This window comes from Spermophilus citellus (assembly GCF_964194105.1).
Source record: "Spermophilus citellus genome assembly, chromosome: 19".
NCBI classification, from domain to species: domain Eukaryota; kingdom Metazoa; phylum Chordata; class Mammalia; order Rodentia; family Sciuridae; genus Spermophilus; species Spermophilus citellus.
The window spans coordinates 21,777,721-21,799,307 of record NC_138201.1 but is presented as its reverse complement, the minus strand read 5'-3'; the positions used below and the strand labels follow the sequence as shown (position 1 = coordinate 21,799,307).

General features: G+C 66.2%; 1 protein-coding gene across 4 annotated transcripts in view; it reads left to right on the top strand.

Moving 5' to 3' along the window:
- Positions 1–518: 518 nt before the first annotated feature.
- The window catches only part of PLXNA1 (plexin A1), a 46,192-nt gene continuing 25,123 nt past the window's right edge, over positions 519–21,587 (top strand). For 2 of the 4 annotated variants that reach the window (XM_081276327.1, XM_081276330.1), the window contains exons 1-8: positions 6,225–7,487; positions 9,459–9,641; positions 17,792–17,932; positions 18,790–18,890; positions 19,124–19,247; positions 19,326–19,479; positions 19,978–20,077; positions 20,931–21,045. In XM_081276327.1, the coding sequence (XP_081132453.1) occupies positions 6,246–7,487; positions 9,459–9,641; positions 17,792–17,932; positions 18,790–18,890; positions 19,124–19,247; positions 19,326–19,479; positions 19,978–20,077; positions 20,931–21,045 (2,160 nt within the window). In that variant the 5' untranslated portion in view covers positions 6,225–6,245. Of the gene's footprint in view, positions 685–6,223; positions 7,488–9,458; positions 9,642–17,791; positions 17,933–18,789; positions 18,891–19,123; positions 19,248–19,325; positions 19,480–19,977; positions 20,078–20,930; positions 21,046–21,587 lie in introns of those variants that run through there. The other 2 variants (XM_081276329.1, XM_081276328.1) reach the window with 2 other exon arrangements.

Genomic DNA, 21,587 nt, shown 5'->3' with positions numbered 1-21,587 from the left:
GGGCCTGCAGGGGGCCGCGCTGCCCGGCCAGTAGGGGCAGATGCACCGGCGCAGGGGTCGTGCCACCCACAGACGCCGAGGCCGGAGGCCAGGAGCGGGGACACCACCCCGCAGGACTCGGGCAGGGCGGTGGCCTCCTCCGGCCTCAGTTTACCCTTTGCCCGAGGAACTCCGATCCCCGAGATCGGACCCACAGAGGCCGACCCTGGTTTCTGGAGACGTGCGCCCAGGCCAGCCCGGGCGCGCTGGACTCCCGGGACGCCCCTCCGAGGCCCCGGCGACCACAGCGACTTCAGGCGGGTGGCAGCATCGCCCTTTGAAGGCGGGCGGTGGGGCCCGGCTGGCGCGCGGCGCGGGGCAGAGCGCCCTCTGGAGGCCGCGGCGGGTCCCGCCTCCCGCCCCGCCCCCGCCAGCCCCGCCCCCGAGCTCGGGGCGGCGCATGCGCGCGGCGCAGCGCTCCGCGGGCGGCGAGAGCGAGGCCGGTCCGCAGCCGCGCGGCGCTCGGCGCCCCATTCATGCTGGGCAGCGGCAGCGCGGCCACGCAGCGGAGCCCGGGCGCGGCGGCGGCCTCGGCCTGGGCGGCCTGCGCGGCTTCGGCGGCCCCGCGGCGGGGCAGGCGGCGGCGGGGCGGGCGGCGGCGGGGCGCGGCGATGGCCGGCGGCGGGGCGCGCCCCGGGGCAGCCGGTGAGTCGGGGCGCAACTTTCCCCGCGGCGCTGCGCGGGGCGGGTGGGCGGGGAGCGGGACCCGGAGGACGGCGGCCGGGCCCGGGCGGGGGTCCGGGGCCCGGGGCCGGCGCCCTGCGGGATGCGGGATGCGGGATGCGGGGAGCGGCCTCCGGCGGGGCGCTCCGCGGGCGGCCGGGCAGGGGGTGTGCGCGGGGGACTGCGGCGCGCGTGTCCGCGCTCCGCGTGTCCCTGCGGCTCCGGCCGGGCGCCCGCGTGTGTCCGGGCGCGGCCACGGCGCGGGCGCTGAGCTGCCGCGTCCCCGCCAGGCCCGATCGGACCGCGGCCCCAGGCCCAGCGCCCGGCCTCCTCCTCCTCCTCCTCCGCGCGCCCCGGCCACCCCGGCCACCCCGGCCACCCCGGCCCGCTGAGGTCCTCCGGGCAGCGCTCCGGGGCGGCGCGGCGGGGACGGGCGCTGCCCCCTCCCCAAAGGCAGGAGAGAAAGTTTGCGGCGGCCCCTCCGGGAGGGCCCTGCGGGGGCCCGGTCCGAGCCCGGGCGCTGGATCGCGGGCTCGGACCTCGGGACGCGGCGATCGTCGGGCTGGGCCGGCCCGGGCAGGGCTCGGCGGCGACCGCGGGAGCCCGGGCAGGTCTGGGGGGGCTGCGCCCTGGGCGGCCCTGCGCGCCGGGGTGGAAGTTGGAACCGCTTCCTGGGGACCGCCGCCCGCCCCCGCCTCCTCTGGCCCCGGGTGCCGGGAGCTGGGCGCTGGGTCCAGCCCAGGCCCGCAGGGCCGCCACGGGGCTGGGAGGGGGCGGTGCGGGTGGCACCCGGGAGGCCAGCCCTGCTTGGGCCTCCTCGGCCTCCACCCCCCCCCCCCCCAGCAGGGCCTCCCCAGGGTCATTTCGCTTCCTTCGGAGGCTTTCCATGGCTTCCTGGACGGTCCCGGGCCTGGTGTGCGACGTAGCTGGCGCCGGCGGCCGGCTGATCCGGGGCTGCCTCCAGGAAGCGGGAGCAGGGGACTCCAGGGAGGCCCTTGTGCCCCTTGTGAGATCCCGGCTGCAGCCCGGGATGGAGGGTGAGAGGGGCTGCTTGGTGCACTGAGCTACCTTTGCGTGTCTGTGGGGTGCTGGGGCCACGCCCCTTGAAAGAAAGGGGTGTGTGTGGGGGGATGGGACATGGCTGAGCCTCTGTCCCCAGTCCCGCTCCTGCTGCGGGCTGGCTGGCTGGCTGGCCTGGGCTGCGGTGCTGGCTCACCTCCTCATCCCAGTCCGAGTGGGGTGGGGCTCATGGTTGCTCCCTGGGTCCTTGGGGAGCATGCCCCAGGTCCCCTGCCTCCCCACTGGTTTGGGGTGTGTGGGAGAGGAACAGGGCAGAGCTAGGTGTGCCCGGGTTCTGCCTGGCCCTGAAGGAGGTCCCCAGTCCCATGCATGCCCCAGGCAGAGAGGCCAACCCTGGGAGAGTCTGCTTCAGGGTCAGGCGTCCGGGCACCTGGGACCCTGGAAAGGCATTGCAGTCAGAGGGGGGGGACATGCAAGGGTGGAGGCCGGGGTCTTGCAAGCCCTGTGTGGCTCAGCTGAGTGCTCTCGGGGTGGTGGTGAATGTGGCATATCCCCTTTGCTGCACTGCTGGGCCCCTAGGTCATTGCCTGCCTGTTTGGTGCCCCTCGGGAAGATGCTCATGTCTGGAGCATGTTAGAGCAGCTGGGCAGAGGAGAGGGCACCCCCAAAGCCAATCGCGAGCAGCTGGCACTTTTTCTGAGAGCAGAACAGCAAGGTGTCTCCAGGTCCTGCCTGGTCCCATAGGGCTGATGGGGATCAGGGCCACCTGGAACCACCTTCTGTGTCCTCCGATGGGGGGAGGTGGGGATGACCAGGGCAGCCCCCTTTCTGGATGCCGCTGGAAATATCTCTGGGCACAGTGTGATTGTCTTCCATGTCCCCCCATGTCCCCACCTGTCCAAGCCCCGGAAGGATCCAGAGTGGGAGGGCATCCGTTGACATCCCTCTTTCCATGAGGAGGACTCTGAGGTCTTTGTTTCTTGGGGCAAAAAAGGAGCCGTGGTGTCATCCAGGTCTGGGAGAGGGAGGGGGACATTGATCTGCACGCCCCACTGGAGGGCCGGTCCCATGCAGTCCAGGCGTGGAGCCCCCCGGGTCACAGCGCTGCACCTGCCTGTAGCTTGGCTCCTCTTGGTGGCTGGCCCCGTTCGGTACACCCAACACCCGCTGTGCCCTCCTGGCCTGGCTCTGACTCAGCCTGGCACCGACCCCATCTGCATGTCCAGCAGATTCCCGTGCCAGGTCTCTCCTCCTGCTGCCCTGCACCACAGAATCGCCCCTCGTCCCCCACCAGTGTGCCCAATATGCCTGGTCCTTCCAGTGAGACCCCCTAGGGCAGCCTGTGCAGGCCACAGTGGCTGGCCAGCATCCCTCCCTTCTCCGTGGAGGACAGCATCTGCGGGTCCTCCCTGCACCCAAGCGCACCTTTGGGTACTTTTTCCTGGGCACACCTCAGGCCTGGGGCAATCGCGCCTCTGCAGATTTCCCAGGTATCCCAGGGTCTGCAGAAGCTCTGGATCTGGCCCCTACCTTGCTGGGACTAGCTGGGTGACCTTGGGTCTGTCTGAGCCCTGAGTCCTGTATCTCTAAGGTAGAAAAAGTAGCCCAAGCCTTGTCCTGTGTGGCCTTTGTTAGACGGTGGGTGTGAGGGAGCCAGCATCGGCCTGGGATCCCCTCCTTCCCTGGCTAGCAATCGGGTGCCCCCCGCTCCAGGCCAGTTCTTTCCTTGGGAGGAGACAGAGTGGGCCCTGGGCCAGGCTGGAGTTTGGATGGTGGCTTCTTCAGCCGGGTCCCTCCTGTTTAATATAAAAAGTAGAGCCCATAATTGCATTAAGACGTGTATAATTATCCCAGAGGAGGGGACAGCCCGGCCCCTGGTAATTGCAGGGCTGCTTTGAACTGATAAACGGTGAGTGATTCATGTTCTCTTTGGAGTTCCAATGTGCTCAGCTCTCAGCCCAGGCCCGCTGCTGCCTGGGCAGGGAACCTGTCTCCTGGCTCCCTGGTCCGCCTCAGGCCTCTAGTGGGGGCGGTGGAGGATCCTCTCCCGGCTGCTGAGCTTGGGGTGATGTCAATGACCAGGAAAGGCAACGAACAGCCTGCTGGGAGGAGCCCAGACGTGGTTCTGCTCTGAGAGTCGAGCCAAAGCGCTTTGCTGCCCTGAGCCTCAGTTTCCACACCTGAGCAGCAGATGGGCACTGGACAGAGGGTGGGGGCAAGAGAAGAGGGGCAGACAATACTCATGTATTTTTTTATTATTATTATTATTATTATTATTATTATTATTATTATTATACTGAGGCTTGAACCCAGGGGCACTTAACCCCCGAGCCCCATCCCCAGCCCTTTTTGTATTTTATTTAGAGACAGGGTCTCGCTGAGTTGCTCAGGGCCTTGATATGTTGCTGAGGCTGGCCTCCAACTTTTGATCCTCCTGCCTTGGCCTCCTGAGCTGCAGGGATTATAGGCCTGCACCACCAGGCCCAGCTTCACTCAAGTGTTTTTTGGGGTCCTCTGGATCCCGGGCTTGGCTCTGGGGATATAGTGGCGAACCACACCTAGCCAGACCCTCCTGTGTCAGAGCTGTCATTCTGTCAGGGGCAGTGTCTGGGAACAATAGGTAACAAAAACCATTAACAAGCCTCCTGCCACAAACTAAAACAGGACACTGGGCACTGTTAGCGGGTGCCTTCAGGGAGCAGTTCATGGGAGATGTCTCAGGTGACACCCGAGCAGGGCACTCTAGGTGAGGACACGGAGGCCCAGGAGCTGGCTGGACTGTGGCCACAGACATCATCTTTAGGCCTCAGTTGTTCCACCTGAGAAATGGGGCTGCCCAGCCACGGGGAGGGCATTGGCTGGGAGTCAGGAGGAAGGTATCCGCAGCCCCAGGGTTCAGCCAGGAATGGGGAGAGGCCCCCAATACATGGGCAGGCCATCCTCTTCCTCTCATCCAGGTGGGGAACTGTGTCACCCCCTTTACAGGTGGGTAAACTGAGGCTGGGGAAGGGGCGCGTCCTGAGAGTCCGGGTTTGACTCAGTGCATGGAGGGACTCAGTTGTCCACGCAGGAGGGGTGAGCAATTTTGAGGAGGTTCGGGGAGGAGGCTGAGTTCCCAGAGGGTTAGCCCAGAGTCACTCCCTGGCTGGGTAGAAGGGCAGCTCAGCTTCCGGATCGTTCCTGGGAGTGACCTGAGGCTGTTGAGGTGAGCCAGTGAGTGACCCAGGGACAGTGGCCCAGACTGCCCCCAGCTTATGCTGAGAGGCCCGGCCTGTGTGGCCGTAGGATTGTGGGGTTGTTGTGGGGTCCCTGAGTGGGGCCAGCCTGGGCCATGGCTGCGGAGAACCGCAGGGGAGCGCAGCTCATTCGAGAGTGCTTGGTGCGCGCTGGGCACAGGCCCTGGCCCCATGCTGCGCCCACCCTGGTACTTGGTCAGGAGGTGGGTTCTGTATTTACGGGGCACATTCCCCGTGGGCGCCCAATAGAGGCCTGTGGGATGGAATCAGGCTGCCCTCAGGGGGACCTGTGAGAGCAGGCTTTGGGGACACATCTCGAATCCACTTACCCTGGGGGCAACCCTGGGTTTGGGTGGGAACTCAAGGGGGCCTGGATGTGGATCTGGGAATGAGCTTGGAAGCCCGCCTGTGTCCAGCTTTTATAGGGCAACAGTGGTGCGTGTCCCCCACAGCCCCAGCCAGGGAAGTGTCTCTGGGAATGAGGAGCTTGGGGCCAGGGGTCTGTCTCCCTAGGGCGTAATCAGGCTCTGAGTCAGAGGTTGATCCTGTCCAAGTTGGAATGCCAGCTGTGACTCCAGTCTAGACCCCAGGCCCTTGTGACCCCCAAGGGTGGTTCCCCTCTGCCAGCAGTGGCAGGGCACAGGCATGGAATTGGCGCAAGCAGCTTGTGGTAACCACTGCTTGGTCTCCGTGACACCTGGCTCACCCGGGCTGCCTGCCGGGCCCCAGCCAGGAGGGTGACCTCTCTTAGCTTCTGGCTCCCTGCCGGGAGGAGTGGCCCTTCCTCCTGGAGTGTGGTAGAGGGGTCCGTGCAGGATGCACGTGCGCAGAGTCCGCGCAGGATGCGCGCGCGCTGGACAGGACGTGCGTGCTTTGCGCGCGCTCTGCGCCCACATGCCAGGAGGGTGACCTCTCCTAGCTTCTGGCTCTCTGCCGGGAGGAGCAGCCCTTCCTCCTGGAGTGTGGTAGAGGGGTCCATGCAGGATGCATGTGCGCGGAGTCCGCGCAGGATGTAGCGCGCGCTGGACAGGACGTGCGTGCTTTGCGCGCACTCTGCGCCCAGGCCAGGAGGGTGACCTCTCCTAGCTTCTGGCTCTCTGCCGGGAGGAGCAGCCCTTCCTCCTGGAGTGCGGTGAAGGGGTCCGCGCAGGATGCGAGTGCGCGGAGTCCGCGCGGGATGCACGCGCGCTGGGCAGGACGTGGGTGCTCTTTGCGCGCGTGCTGCGCTCTGGCTCACCGGCCTTCTCCTGCCCCTTCTCCCCCAGGGCTGCGGCTCCCGGCCCCGTGATGCTCGCCCCTGCAGGACCTGAGCACCAAGGCCCAAGGCCCGGGGGCGCCATGCCGCTGCCACCTCTGCGCCCGCAGGCGCTCTCCATGCTGCTGCCCCTGCTGCTGTTAGGGGGCCTTTGGGTGGCTGCAGGCTCGCCCAGGACGGACGGGACCCCGCCACCTGCCTTCCGCACCTTCGTGGCCAGCGACTGGGGCCTCACCCACCTGGTGGTGCACGAGCAGACGGGCGAGGTGTACGTGGGCGCGGTGAACCGCATCTACAAGCTGTCGGGGAACCTGACGCTGCTGCGGGCGCACGTGACGGGCCCCGTGGAGGACAACGAGAAGTGCTACCCGCCGCCCAGCGTGCAGTCGTGCCCGCACGGCCTGGGCAGCACGGACAACGTGAACAAGCTGCTGTTGCTGGACTATGCCGCCAACCGCTTGCTGGCTTGTGGCAGCGCGTCGCAGGGCATCTGCCAGTTCCTGCGCCTGGACGACCTCTTCAAGCTGGGCGAGCCTCACCACCGCAAGGAGCACTACCTGTCGAGCGTGCGCGAGGCGGGCAGCATGGCCGGGGTGCTGATCGCGGGGACCCCCGGCCAGGGCCAGGCCAAGCTCTTCGTGGGGACCCCCATCGACGGCAAATCGGAGTACTTTCCCACGCTGTCCAGCCGGCGGCTCATGGCCAACGAGGAGGACGCGGACATGTTCGGCTTCGTGTACCAGGATGAGTTCGTGTCGTCGCAGCTCAAGATCCCGTCCGACACCCTGTCCAAGTTCCCCGCCTTCGACATCTACTACGTGTACAGCTTTCGCAGCGAGCAGTTCGTGTACTACCTCACGCTGCAGCTGGACACCCAGCTCACGTCCCCCGACGCGGCCGGCGAGCACTTCTTCACCTCCAAGATCGTGCGCCTGTGCGTCGACGACCCCAAGTTCTACTCGTACGTCGAGTTCCCCATCGGCTGCCAGCAGGCGGGCGTCGAGTACCGCCTGGTGCAGGACGCCTACCTGAGCCGGCCTGGCCACGCGCTGGCCCGCCAGCTGGGCCTGACCGACGACGAGGACGTGCTCTTCACCGTCTTCGCCCAGGGCCAGAAGAACCGGGTCAAGCCACCCAAGGAGTCCGCGCTCTGCCTCTTCACGCTGCGCGCCATCAAGGAAAAGATCAAGGAGCGCATCCAGTCCTGCTACCGCGGGGAGGGCAAGCTGTCGCTGCCCTGGTTGCTCAACAAGGAGCTGGGCTGCATCAACTCGGTGAGTGCCCAGCGGCTGGACGTGACCTTGACCAGGGCCTGGCCCTGGACCCCAGGGGCGCTTCACCCCTGACCCCCATCCCCAGCCCTTTTTAGATTTTATTGAGAGACAGGGTCTCGCTGAGTGGCTCAGGGCCTGGCTAAAGTGGCTGAGGCTGGCCTCCACCTGGCGATCCTCCTGCCTCGGCCTCCAGAGCCCCTGGGGATGACAGGTGTGTGCCCCCGCGTCCAGTTCTTGTCCACATACCAGGATGGCTCCTGCTGTGACCAGGCCCTGCTCTTGGCCGCCTGTGAGCTCAGCCCTGTGAGGCAAGGGCTGCTGCTGTCCTGTGTGGCAGGGGGTCATGCTGACCCCCAGATCCTCTTTCTAGCCATGACAGTGACCTGCCAGGCGCTGGGGAGATGGGGTAACGGCACCCTGCCCAAATGACCCACAAGCCCCTGGGGACATCGGATGGGTCATCCACAGCGTGCTTGGCCCCATGTGGGGTGCTGGCCAGCTGGCTCCTGTCCCTGATTTTCAGACAAGGGGGCTGAGGCTCAAGGAGATGTGTGGCCCTGACTCTGGTCCTAAGAGGCAGCGCTGGGCCTCACCCGAGTGGGCGCCATCTCTAGAGCCTCCGTCTCTCCCTCATGTTTTGCTGGCTGTGCGCCTCTCTCCTGGGCCCTCCCGTCACCCACAGTGGGGCCAGATGACAGTCCCCTGCAGGCAGTGCTTGTGCCCTCCAGAGACAGTGGGCCTGGTGCTGCCCCAGCTGGGCCTCCCCTGTGCTGGGCTGCAGCCTCCAGCACCTACTGACGGGGCCAGGCCTCAGCTGCTCCTCCATGTTCCCACGCTCAGGTCGAGGGAACCATTAAGGTCGGGTTTTTTTTTTTTTTTGGTCCCAGGGATGGAACCCAGGGGCGCTCAACCCCTGAGCCCCGTCCCCAGCCCTTTTTCTATTTTATTTAGACACAGGGTCTCCCTGAGTGGCTGAGGCTGGCCTCCACCTTGTGATCCTCCTGCCTCAGCCTCCAGAGCTGCTGGGCTGACAGGCTCAGTCAGACTAAGGGACTCGTTCAGGGGAAGTGGGACTCTGCCCAGCTCTGCCCTGAGCCCTCTGCCACTGCTGCCCGGGACCTGTTAGGTAGCCCAGGAAAACCTGTCCCTCTCTGATTTCCGTCCTCCTGGGTCCCAACCAGGACAGGCCCTGGTTCTACTTGGGGCGCAGCGGGGTGGCCAGGGTCCCTTCCACTCCTCTTTCTCGTGGTCGGGGTTCTGAGTGCCTTTGGTGGATACGGGTGTCCCCTCCCCGTGGCCTTTTGAGGAAGGAGCAGGGACATGGAAGCCCAGGGGGGGGTGCTTCACCCTGGCTGCTCCGTGCCCTGTCCCCAGACCCGGGAGGTGTCCTGTGTGCCTGGGGTGGTTCCCAGGCGCCCCCAGCCCTGGCCTGGCTTCCCTGCTCTGGCCACATCAGTGGCCTGTCCCCTCCTCTTTCCTCTCCCTGTGCCCTGTCTCTCCTCCTCGGCTTCGCAGCGGGACAGTCCCCCCAGATGTCCCCCCAGCCATCTCCGGAGCCTCGCGATCGATGGCTTCCTGCACGCACAGCCGGCCCCTCCCTTTTGCCTTTGGATGCCACGGGCTGTCCTGTCTGAACTGGATCCTGTCTGTCTGCACGCCCCCTCTGGTGGCCAGGGCCACACCTCTGCAGAGGAGGGACTGTGCTGTCACCCCTCCCCACCTGTCCCCTCCTCTCCTGTCCATCGCTGGCCAGACCCCTGAGGCCACCTGCTACACTGGTCGCCTGTCCTTCCTTCCCCAGGGACCCAGAGTCAGGCGCAGGGCCAGTGGGTGGGTGGGCCCGGGAGGCGCGCCCACAGCCTCAGCCTCCCTTTTCCCAGTCTGTGAAATGGGCCTGCAGCCTCTCGCATCTGGGGACCTCTGTGGGGCTGGAGTGGCCCTGGGAGGAGGCTCACCTGTCCTTTCCTGCAGCCCCTGCAGATCGACGACGACTTCTGTGGACAGGACTTCAATCAGCCCCTGGGGGGCACGGTCACCATCGAGGGCACCCCCCTGTTTGTGGACAAGGACGACGGACTGACCGCTGTGGCTGCCTACGACTACCGGGGCCGCACCGTGGTGTTCGCCGGGACACGCAGCGGCCGCATCCGCAAGGTAGGCTGCTGCAGGGGGTGGTGGCCAGGGCCAGTGAACGCCCCATCCCTAGCACAAGGACGGTGCTGAGTTGCTGAGGCTGGCCTCCACCTGGCCATCCTCCTGCCTCAGCCTCCCAAGCCACTGGGATGACAGGCGTGCGCCACCAGAGCCAGGTGGAACCATTACATTTTACTGCGGATGACCCCAGGCTCAGTCAGATTAAGGGACTTGTTCAGGGACAGTGGGACTCTGCCCAGTTCTGCCCTGAGCCCTCTGCTGCCACTTCTGCTGGTGGAGGAGCAGTGTGGGGACGTCACTCTGGGCCAGGCTGAGTGACCTGGAGGGGCTGAGCTTAGCCTGGGGTCCTTCTGAAGGACCCATCTCCGCTCTGGGCTCCCCCTTGTCTCCTGGCAGGGGACATCGGGTCACCCTGACCCCTCCCGCGTTCTCTGTGCCAAGGCCATTCCACAAGGGGACCTTCAGGATTTGTTTGTTCGGGAGCTTGGGGCCTGGGGACACTGCGGCTGGATTCCAAAGGTGCAGGGTGACCTCTAGGGGGGCAGGGCGGGCCTGCGCGGCCCCCTCCCCGCTGCGCCCTGAGATCCAGTGTCTGCTGAGACAGCACTCCGCCCCAGCCCGGCCTCCACCAGAGGCCAGGCCAAGAGCAGGCCAAGGGCAGCGCCCGCTGCCCCCCCACAGGCTGGTGCTGGAGGAGCAGGGTGACTTCAGAGACCTGGCCGTGCAGGGGCTGCCCTGTGGCTCTGGGGTGGGGCCCCGAACCTGCCACTCAGCACGCACTCATGGTACCAGGGAGGCCTGAGGAGCCGGGAGAGCCACCATACACTCTCTGGGTGGGTGGGTGTTGGGATTCAGTCGTAGCTGGGTGCCCCAGAGCCTGCCACCCACCAGGGGACCCAGCTCTCTTCGGTTAATCTGCTGGGCCTGGTGGCGCACGCCTCTGATCCCAGCAGCTTGGGAGGCTGAGGCAGGAGGATCTCAAGGTAGAGGCCAGCCTCAGCAACAGCAAAGCCCTAAGCAGCTCAGTGAGACCTTGTGTCTAACTGAAATACAAAAATAGGGCTGGGGACAGGGCTCAGAGGTCGAGGGCCCCTGGGTTCCATCCCCGGGACCCCCCCAGGAAAGAAATGGGACTGTCCCCTTGAATGGTGGGTGGGTGGGTGGGCTGAAAGGGTGGCAGAGAGGCCATCTGAGGCTGGCAGAATGGGTCCCTCCAATCCTGCCTCCTGGGCCTCGCCCCGCTCAGCGCAGCCTGGCGGGAGGTTGAGTCCCTGTGTCCCCTGGGCCTCACGTTGCTAGTCATGCTGTGACCTCAGAGGGTCACAGCCCCCGGTCCTGGGTGCCCGTCCTTCCACCTGGGTACTTGGGAGATGGAGGCTCGTGTGGCTCTTGAGTGGATGGGGCCAGCTGTGCCCGGGGCTGCTGGCCCAGTGACGTCAGAGCCTGGGGGGTGGCTCTGCAGTTGGATCAGATGTGCCCCAGGACACAGGCAAGGTCACATGGGTGAGGGGTCATGAACCTGTCGAAGCGTCACTCGTGCCCCGTGGAATACCTTTTGTACCTCAGTGGACACACGGTGGGCTTGGCGTTGATCTCCGTTTTCCTCCTGATTAGCTGTGTGACCTCCGGCCAGCCGCTTACCCTCTCTGAGCCTCAGATTTTCCCACGGCCTCTCCAGAACCTGGCGGGTTCCTGCTTCCTTTGGGGCCCTGCAGGGAGCGCTCACACTGGGAGTTCACCGCGGTCTCTTCCTCAGTTTGACAGATGAGGAAACCGAGGCACGGGGGGCTGCTGGCTCCAGGCCCCCTCCTTTTTTTTTTTTTGGTGGGTTCTTGGAGGACGTGGCGGGAGGCCTGGCCGCGTTCTCAGAGCGCTCAGCTCCTACTTCAGTGGCCTTTGTCCCCCGCTGCGGGCGTATGGGGTCCCCTGCCTGCCCCTGACCTAGCCAAGGGAGCTGCCTGCTTGTCCTCTTGCCCTTGAACCTGCCTGGGGCACCGTGCACTGTGGGTGTTGTGTGAGGTTCCTTGAGGTTGGTGTGGCCTCTGTTTCCAGCCTCCCATGGTGACTCGGAGTCCCCCTCTGCCCGTCCTCACCCTAGGACCCTGCCTGGGAGTGGGGTGGCCATGCTCCAGGGTCAGGGCCAGAGCAGATCCCCTCCTTGCTGGGCAGGGCCGGCCTCCCTCTCTCCCTGTGTTGACTTGGAGACGCCTCCTGTCCCCTGAGGCCGGGCACAGTGGGTGCCGTGTCCCCGCCTCCTGCTCTCTCTGCTGCCCGCTAGAGTCTGGACCCTGGGGACACCCCATCCCACCGCCCAGCCCTGGTGCAGGCCTGCAGAGCTGGCCACGCCCCCTCTTTCCCAGGCCTGGTCCTTCCCGGGCTTTAAAAAGCATCTGGGGAGCCCAGGGACATGGCTGGCCCAGGGCCAGGTCCTGCCAAACGTGCTGTTGTGTAAAATCGTAGCCGATTAATTTAAGACCCGCCAGCCTCCGCTGTGCGCCTGGCTGGGGGCCCCAGAGCCCTGCTTGGCCCCTGCCCCTCCCCCTCCAAGGCCACCTCTCCTGCAGGACCCTCTCAACCCTCCTCCTGGGGGTCCCCAGCCCTGGGCACAGCTTCTCCCAAGGAGTGTGTGCTCTGGCAGGGACTTCAGGGCCTGGCCTCCTGTGGCCCGGGTTTCCCCATCTGCAGTGCAGAAGGGGACAGTCCCCGCCCTGTCACTGGGGACTGGGCCCATCTGAGGCGCCGCCCGGCCCTCTCTGGTCACCGTGCCAGGCCTGATGATGTGCCCGTCACCTGCGCATCCGGTTTTTCAGGAGGATCTGGGTCCCTGGGCTCTGAGGTCTCTTGACTGTGATCGCTGGCAGCTGACCTGTGATTGACAGAGTGTCATGGGCCAGCTCCTGCATCCCGGTGGCCACCACACCAAGGCCAGGGACCTGTGCTGCAGGACCACGCTGCTCAGGAAGGAGGCCTGGGGGAGGGCCCTTCCTGTGTGTCCTGGGGCTGGCAGGAGGTGCGATCCTCCTGCCTCGGCCTCTCCACTGGGCTCCGGCCTCAACCCCTGCCTGACCCTTCTCCCTTTGCAATGGCCCTGCTTCATCACACGCGTCCCTGCAGAGCGCCTACTGTGTGCTGCTTGGGGTCTGGGGACAAGCAACCCCTCCTGACCTCCAGAGGCCCTCATCTCTGGAAGCCCTGCTGGAGGAGGGTCCCCCATGCCCCACTGTGGTGAGTCCACAAAGGCACATGGAGGCCTGCAGTCAGGTGTCACGTGAGGACACAGCAACACCCAGGGACCACCCTGGCTGGCCTCCGTCTGTGGAGCCTGGATTCTCGTGGCCGGGTCACGCAGGGTGCCTTCTGCCTCCTGGTGCCCGGCCTCCATGAGAGGCCCGTCTGCGTCGCGTGTGCATTTCAGATGCACGCTCCAGCGCGTGTCCCCTGCCTCCAGGTGGACGAGGCCTTGTGTCCTGCAGGTCAGGGACAGCTGGGCCCAGCACTGAGCTTCACGCGTGGTTCTGGTGGGCAGGTGTCGGACCACCTGCTAGGTCTCTGCTGGGCTGCCTGGGCCTCGTGACCTGGTCGTCTGATTTCCGTCTCTCTTGCTGGGTGTTGGTTTTTTGGAGGCTTTTTTTGGTACTGAGGATTGGACTCAGGGGCACTTGACCCCTGAGCCCCGTCCCCAGCCCTATTTTGCATTTTATTTAGAGACAGGGTCTCCCTGAGTTGCTCACGGACTTACTAAGTTTCTGAGGCCGGCCTCCAACTTTCGATCCTCCCATCTCAGCCTCCTGAGCCGCTGGGATGACAGATGTGGGCCACTGCACCTGGTTCTCTTGCTGGTTTGAGGTCCAGGTGGGGGCCCTGTTGGCTGTGTGTTGTGTCCAGCTTGTGGTCACTGGTAGGGAAGGGAGGGGACCCGGCTGTCGGCTCCTATGCACAGTTGCTGTGGGTTTCCTGCTGTGGCCAGGGCTGTGGTCCCACACCTTTGGGGCAGTGGCTCGGACATCTGTGCTTCCTGGAAAGCTGTGTCCACCTGTGACTGTTCTGGGTCAGCGGGAAGGTCCCCTCCTTGGCCCTGTTGGTCTGACTAGGGCTGCTCAGCCCGGGAGCTGGTGGTGCGTGAGTGTGAGTGTGAGTGTGCGGGCTTCTGCCTCCCAGTGGCCAGCAGAGTCCCGTCCAGACCCACATGGATGACCTTGGTATGAAGTGGGCACCTCACCTTTGAGAAGACTGGCCCTCTTGGGGGCTGTTCCCTGAACAGTGGCCTCCTGTGCCCTGCCCGGGGGAGGTGGCTTCCACCCTGGACAGTGCCCTCCTCCCTGGGCAGACGGGACCCGCGGTGGCTGGGGAGGCTGGAGCAGCTCAGAGGGCTGGGGCCACCGGGAAGGCCAGGAGGGGCAGGGCCGGGGCAGGGACACGTCCCAGTGCATCATGGGAACCGAGGTGGGCAGGGGCGGGGCCTCTGGTGGCCAGTGGTCAGCACCGAGGGTGCAGGATTCTGGGGGAGCGGCAGGGCTCTGGTCAGCCGGGGCAGGGAGGAGGGCGCGGGGGCTCGTGTCTGGTCCTGAGGACCCAGGCCTGCCCGAGGGGTGAGTCCCAAGTGCCACGGGAGTTACAGAAGGAAAGTGGGGAGCTGAGACAGACACAGGCCAGCGGACCCCTGCCCCTGCTGCAGGGACCCAGGGGTGACCATGGGGACCCCAGCCAAGCCCGAGGTCAGGGTGACTGAAGCCCGAGTGGTCTGTGCCAGCTGTGTCCCTCTGGATGTGGGACTTCGTCTCCAGGCAGCTTCCAAACGTCCCCTCCCCACCCCGTGGAGCTGTGAGCTCCCGAAGCCTCACACTCCTGTGAGGTGGCTGGTGGCGATGAGGAGACCGAGGGTCAGAGTGGTCCCCTGCTTGCTGAGAGGTCACTGCCGGGGCAGGCTGGGGCTGGTCTGCGGCAGCCCTGGCTTTCCACCACCTGCTGGGCCCTGACCTCCTTGGTCCCTACTTCTCCCCGACAAAACAAAGGTTTGGGTGGGAAACGCAGGATTTCTGGGTCCCCTGTCCCCTGCCAGGTGCGTCTGGCCCACTCACAGCCTCCTGCCGAGAGGAAGTCACTCAGTGCTTGCCCAGGGTCACACTCCTCCTGGCAGAATGGCGGGGACCCGGGAAGGGGCCTGGAACCTGCCCTCAGCCAGGGAACCGCGGGTTGGTGACAGGGAAGGGGACCTGGTGCAGGAGACCCCCGCCCCTCCTGGGGACACGTGTGGCGGTGGGTGACGGTCCTCTGGCTGGCCATCCCAGCCCCGGAGTCCCTGGCCGTCCTCGTGGTGGGGTGGATCTTCCCTCCCAGGTCAGGGCCAAGCTGGGCAGCCCCCTGCCTCCGGGCAGCTAGGGCGCGTGCCGGCCTTGGCTCTCAGCCTGGACGGGCCAGACGTCCTCCTTGGCGCCCCCGCCTGCCCTCCGCCTGCAGAATGGGCCCTTTGTTGCCTCTGGGCTGGATGGACAGCTGACCTGGCCAGGCCGTCAGCTGCCCGCCCGCCCTCCGTAGCAGTTGGCCAGGCCTTGGGTGGCCACGGGGGGGGGCCCAGCCTGGGGACACTGGGCGAGCCTGCTCCCTGGCTGTCTATAGGGACCATCAGGGACACTGTGTGGTGGCACGTGCTCTGTCCACAGGGGAGATGGGGACCCAGCCTGCTCCTGGCCTCTCCCTGGGGGGGGCAGCCTGGGGGGTGACTCCTCAGTGTACAGGTGGGACAGGGGACTCAGGATGGGACGCCCAGGCACCAGCCCGGTGGGGTGAGCTGTGTCCCTTCCTGAGCTGGCCGGCCGGGGGCCCGTGCCCTAGCGCAGTCTGGTGGCCATGTCCCAGGGGGCTGGGTGGCCCCATGACACCCTCTGGGTGAGGAGAGGGCCCCTTGCAGATGTGGGGGAGGGGCTGCTGGCCAGTTCCCTGGTCTTTGGGGCGAAGTGTCCAGACTAAGGAGATCCTGGCTGGAGGTGGCAGGGGATGCCCAGGGATGCCCCTGGCCTGGTCCCCGTGCCCAGGGTACCTCTGCCAGAGGCCCAGCTGCTGTGGCCAGGGAACGGCTGGGCCCAGCTGCCCCCAGAGCAGCCTGCCTCCAGGTGGGTGGCCCCGGGGTGGACAGCTGTGGGCGGTGGCATGTGGGCCCCTCCGTCCTGCCAGCCGCCCTGGCCCTGTGCCCGCCCCACCTCCTGGTGGGCGCTGGCTCCTCCTACTTTGGGGACAGATTCTGTGCCCCCCGTGCAGTGGGGGGGTCTGGTTTGCACCCGGGGTCCCCGTGACACGTATGCGCTCAGGCCTGGCTGGGCCTGGACGTGGGGGCTCTTCAGGACACAGGGTGATTGTCTCTAGAGTCTTGTCTACTTCGGGTGCTGCCTCCCGGCTGTGTCCCTCTGCTGGGGCCCTGCCTCCCTGGGACCCGCCCGTGTGTGAAGGGGCAGGGGTCACCCGTGCGGGGCAGGTGGAGGGACAGCTGGCCTCGCGTGCCCCTAGCTGCAGCTGTTGGGGGCCACCTGTCCCCGTCATCTGAGTCGGCCCCGGGCCTGTGGGTTGGGGGCAGGGTGTCTGGGAGCCTGGGCTGGCCTGTGTCCCCGGATTGTCCAGGACTCTGCCCTCTTCTCGTTCCTGCCCGCCCCAGGCCTAGGGGCTGCTGTGCCCGGCCCTGGGTGGGAAGGGGGGTGGCAGGCCTGGGGACAGGCCCAGTGGGGACAGGAGGTTGGTGCATATAGAAAGCACCCCCTGGATGTTGGGTGGGGAGAAGGGCCAGGCTCGGGGGTCCACATGGGGGCCGCAGACTGGGCAGCGCTGGGTCTTCCCGGGGTGTCCGCAGGTTGGGGACACGTGCAGCGTCCTGCTTGGGTCTGGAGGTCTGGGTCCCCGGCTAGACCCATTCATTCCCATTTCACAGGTGGGGAAACTGAGGCCACGCGGGGACTTCAGCCCCCACACGGGCTCCTCCACTAGGGCGCATCGGGCCCAGGGCCGGCCCAGCTCCTGGGAGCAGCACCTCTGTCCCCAACCCGGGGCGTGGGGGTCGTGCACCCTGAGGAGGACATCTGGGTTCCCACCCCCACAGGCCACGGCAGGACTGGCCAGGCGCAGGGCTGGGTGTGTCCCTGTCCCACTCACAGGACGCCCGGCGCTGTGCCTTAGCTCTCTGTCCGCCTGGTGTCCCCTCCTTGCCAGCGTTCCCAGAGTTTGGGTGACAGTGCTGTCCCCGCCCCCTGCCCAGCTCTTCCGGGTCTGGTTTGACTTAAGCCCGGGTGGGGAGCAGCTGAGCGGATGTGGGGGGCGGGGGCTCTCAGGAATGTGTCCCTCCCCCTCCACGGCCGCCTGCTTGGCCCAGAGTCACAGCGCCCACCCCGGCTGGCCGCCTGGGCCCAGCCCCAGGAGCTGCGGGAGCCAGACCTTGGCTCAGCCCTTTGCCCTGGGCCTGCCCTGCCCCATGGCCACAGGGACACAAAGCAGGGTCCTGTGCCAGGCCCCGTCCCTGCCCCTGGGTCTCGAGGTGGAGAGACCCGAGGTGACCGTGCTGGGCAGGCCCGTGACTTGTGGGCAGGAGCAGGCCCAGGCCCGTCCAGGAGACCGGCTGGGCTGTGAGGACGCCCGAGTCCCATCTCTGGAGAGTCCCCTGGGTCTCGCTGTTAATTAAATCCATTTGTTTGGTAAAAAGTGACTAAAAATACCGCAGCCTCGCGCTCAGGGCAGAGGAGCGGAGCTGGGTGACGAGCCCCGACTTGTCTGGGACCTGGAATACAGTTCCATGCCATCAGGTGCCTCCTCTGCTGCTGGCTTCTGACCGGGGGTGTCCCCGACCCCCAGGACACCCCAGGGCTCCATCTTGGCCTCTACAGCCTCCAGACTCCTGGCCTCCCTTCTCCCCCTGTGCCTTGCTCCACTCTGGGCTCTGTGCACTGATGAAGGGACCAGGGACTCTCTGGGCCCCACGGTGCCCTGCGTGGGCTCCCTGTCCTTGAGGATGGGACCTGGCTCAGCGAGGAGTCAGCGTGGCTGACCTTGGCCTTCTCTGAACCCAGCCTCCTCCTGGTGGGGGAGGCCTGGGACCTCCAGCCTTGAGTAGGCGTGGGGCTGTGACAAGGGTATCAGCAGAGCCCCGCTGAGGACCCTCCTCACTGCCACAGATCCTGGTGGACCTGGCCAACCCCGGTGGCCGCCCGGCCCTGGCCTACGAGAGCGTAGTGGCCCAAGAGGGCAGTCCCATCCTGCGCGACCTTGTCCTCAGCCCCAACCGGCAGTACCTCTACGCCATGACGGAGAAACAGGTGGGTGCCCGGGTGGCTGTGGGGTGAGGTGGGACAGAGGGTGGGGGATCGGGGAAGCTGGGGTCCACTGTGAGTGGGGAGCCACCTCTTCTTCCACAGGGACGCCCAGGGGACAAGTGGACCTGGTTGGGCAGGTCTCAGTGAGCACTTTTTTGTGAGGGGGGGAGGGTACTGGGGATTGAACTCAGGGGCCCTCGACCCCTGAGCCCCGTCCCCAGCCCTTTTTCTATTTTATTTAGAGACAGGGTCTCGCTGAGTGGCTTAGGACCTTGCCTTTGCCGAGGCTGGCCTCCCACTTGCGATCCTCCTGCCTCAGCCTCCAGAGCCACTGGGATGACAAACGTGTGCCACCGTGCCTGGCTCACTGTATACTTTTGTGTCACCAACCGACACATGTCCTGGGGAGTGGGGACAGATGTGAGGGTCCTCGCTGCGTCCAGATTCTCCTGGGCCTGGTGTTAGGAATTCCCAGTCCCTCCCTTTCGGGGACAAAGATTTGGAGGGAGCAGTTTCAGAGCCCAGGGGGCAGTGGGGGGCTGGGGCTGCCTCTGCAGCTCTGAATCCCTGGGCCGTCCCGTGGGGCTGTGGCTGCCATCTTGGGGGGGCCCGTGGTCAGCCGGCCTGCTCTCCAGGGCTGTGGCTCTTGTCCCCCCCTGCGACTACGTGGGCTGCTTCTGGTCTGCTTTAACACCACCTGGGGACCGGGAGCTGAGGAGGAGGGGAGGGCAGGGCCGGTGAGCCAGGAGGGACACCAGAGGCTGGCCGCCAGGCCTCGCGGAGGCTAGGAGTGGCCTTCGAAGACAGCACCAGGGAGGCCTGAGGACCAGAATGGTGTGACACCTGGCTTCCCACCGCAGGTGACGCGGGTGCCCGTGGAGAGCTGTGTGCAGTACACGTCCTGCGAGCTGTGCCTGGGGTCTCGGGACCCCCACTGCGGCTGGTGTGTCCTGCACAGCGTGTGAGTCGGGAGGCCCTGACCTTGACCTGGTGGCCCGCGGCCTGGGAAGGCACCATCAGCCTCCTGTGCTACCCAAGGTGCCCAGGGCTCCTTAGGGTCCCTCCTGGGCACTGTGGCCAGGAGTAGGGTGCCCCAGGGTGGCGGGCTGGGCCCTGTGTCCCCGCCCTGGGTGGTGGCTGGCTGGGCGGGTGGCCCTGGGTCCCCTGGCCGGCCTCAGCACCCTCTGACCACAGCTGCTCGAGGCAGGACGCGTGTGAGCGGGCGGACGAGCCCCAGCGCTTCGCCTCCGACCTGCTGCAGTGCGTGCAGCTGACCGTGCAGCCACGCAACGTGTCTGTCACCGTGTCCCAAGTGCCGGTGAGTGTGGTCACCCCACTGCGGGTGACGGGGTGGGGACCCCGGTGCCCGCTCACCGCTCCCTCCCTCCGTGGCCAGCTCCTGCTGCAGGCTTGGAACGTCCCCGACCTCTCGGCTGGCGTCAACTGCTCCTTCGAGGACTTCACGGAGTCCGAAGGCATCCTGGACGATGGCCGCATCCACTGTCGCTCGCCCTCCGCCAGGGAGGTGGCGCCCATCACGCGGGGCCAGGGTGAGGGTCCTGCTGCCCCAGAGGCTGTGGGGGGCATGAGGTCACCTTAGGGGACCCCGCCACCTGCTGTCCCCTGATGGGCCTGGAGAGGACCCCGTGCCCTGCGTAGGGGCAGCAGATGGGTGGCTCATGATGACCAGAGTCTCAGGCTGCGTAGGTGACAGGAGGGGACCCAGGGCACAGGCGGAGCTGGAGGGGTGCGAGGTTGGGCAGGGGGGCTACCCTGAGTGTGACGGGCCCTGACCCCTCGGGGCTGCTGTGACCTGTCCCTTAGGTGCGTTTCAGACTTTCTAGGCCACCCTGCGAGCTGGTCCCCAAGGCCACCACCAGGAACGGGACAGGGTCCTGGGTCCACACGAGGACCCTGCGCTCCTGGAGGCTGACCTCGAGGACCTCCAGGGTCCTTGGGCACGTCCTCCCCTGCCTGGGCTTGTCCTGGGCTCTGTCCCCTCCTGGTGGCCCTGGTGGCCCTGGTGACAGGCCCGTGGTGCTCCTCAGGGGACCAGCGGGTGGTGAAGCTGTACCTCAAGTCCAAGGAGACGGGGAAGAAGTTCGCGTCCGTGGACTTTGTCTTCTACAACTGCAGCGTCCACCAGTCGTGAGTGTCCCCGAGCCCTGCCGTGGGCCCGGGCCTGCCCGCCCGCCTCTGTCCCCTGCAGTCTCTCTGCAGATGCTCCGTGGGCCTCCCCTCGGGCCAGCTGGGCAGGGAGCAGGGAGAGGCCTTCACGAGAGCCACCTGCCAGGCAGGGGCCAGGCCGAGAGGGGGCCAGGCAGCAGGTGGGGGGGGCAGTGCCACCCATAGGGCCCGTGGTGGCCTCGGGTGTGGGGCTGTGTCCCGAGCAGGGGGTGACATACAGATTCACACATAAAAGTTCTTGCTGGCCACCACGAGAGCCAGTGGACTGCAGGCAGCAGAATAGAGACCAGGACTTCAGGGAGGGGACAGTCTTGAGTAGGACTGGTACGGTGGCCCAGACCTGGCCTCTCAGGGCCCAGAGGGCAGATGGTCAGGGGTAGTGGCATCAGCTAGTAAGTAGGGAGGGTCTGGAGAGAAGGGGGGCAGCCTCCTCCAGAGACTTTGGGCCTGGACCCAGTGCCTGTGATGGCCGGTGCCTGTCACAGGGCCCAGCCCCTGTCAGATTCAAACAGACCAGCCGCTGCTCAGGTAGGATGTGGTTCTGGCCAGGGAGGCGGGTGTGGACGGAGGCTGTGGTCAGTTCTGTGTGGTCACCACAGCCGCTGGTGTGGGGTGACCAAGGCTCTGGAGAAGAAAACAGTGGAGGCGGGGGTGGGGGGACAGGAAGGCAGGCGGGAAACCATTTGGGGGAGGTTTTCTCTCAGAAGCAGCATGTGCAAAGGCCCTGGGGCAGCACGGTGGGGGCGCAGGGCACTGTGCTCCCGGCTGGGGTGTGGGCCTGGGGCCTGGCTCACCGCCCGCCCCTCCTCTGCAGCTGCCTGTCCTGTGTCAACGGCTCCTTCCCCTGCCATTGGTGCAAATACCGCCACGTTTGCACGCACAACGCAGCCGACTGCGCCTTTCTGGAAGGCCGCGTCAACGTGTCTGAGGTAAGGCTCGGTGACGGGGTCTCGGGTCTCAGAGGCGCAGACAGCCCCGCCTGCGTGCCACCCGCGGGCTGGCCGGGAGCATCCCATGAGTGGTTGGACTGTCGGGCTGCTGGCCTCGCACCCCAGGGGTGCGACTGACGGGGTCAGTCTGGGAGGGTGCTGGTCACTGCACAGCAGGGTCTGAGGCAGTGGGGACAGCCTTCTGGGCGGTCTTGGCCAGTGCTGTTTTGTGGTCTCCTTTGTGACCCATGGGGTATGTGGGGAGGCTTCAGATCAGTCCCTGGGCTGGGCCTCTATTAGGGGGCAGCCCTGGGCGCACAGGGCCACACTGCTTAGGCCCTGGTGGCTGTGGAGTACGAGCCTGGGGCTCAGGCCTGGCCGGGGTACACAGGGCCTGGCCGGGGGACACAGGGCCTGGTGGCCTGCATCTCGCAGGCAGACAGGGAACTCTGGTATCAGCTGGTGGGGGACAGTCCTGCAGGACTCGTGGTGACTTGTGGTAATTCAGTGGTCACCCTGGAGCCTGGCACAGCGCTAGGTCT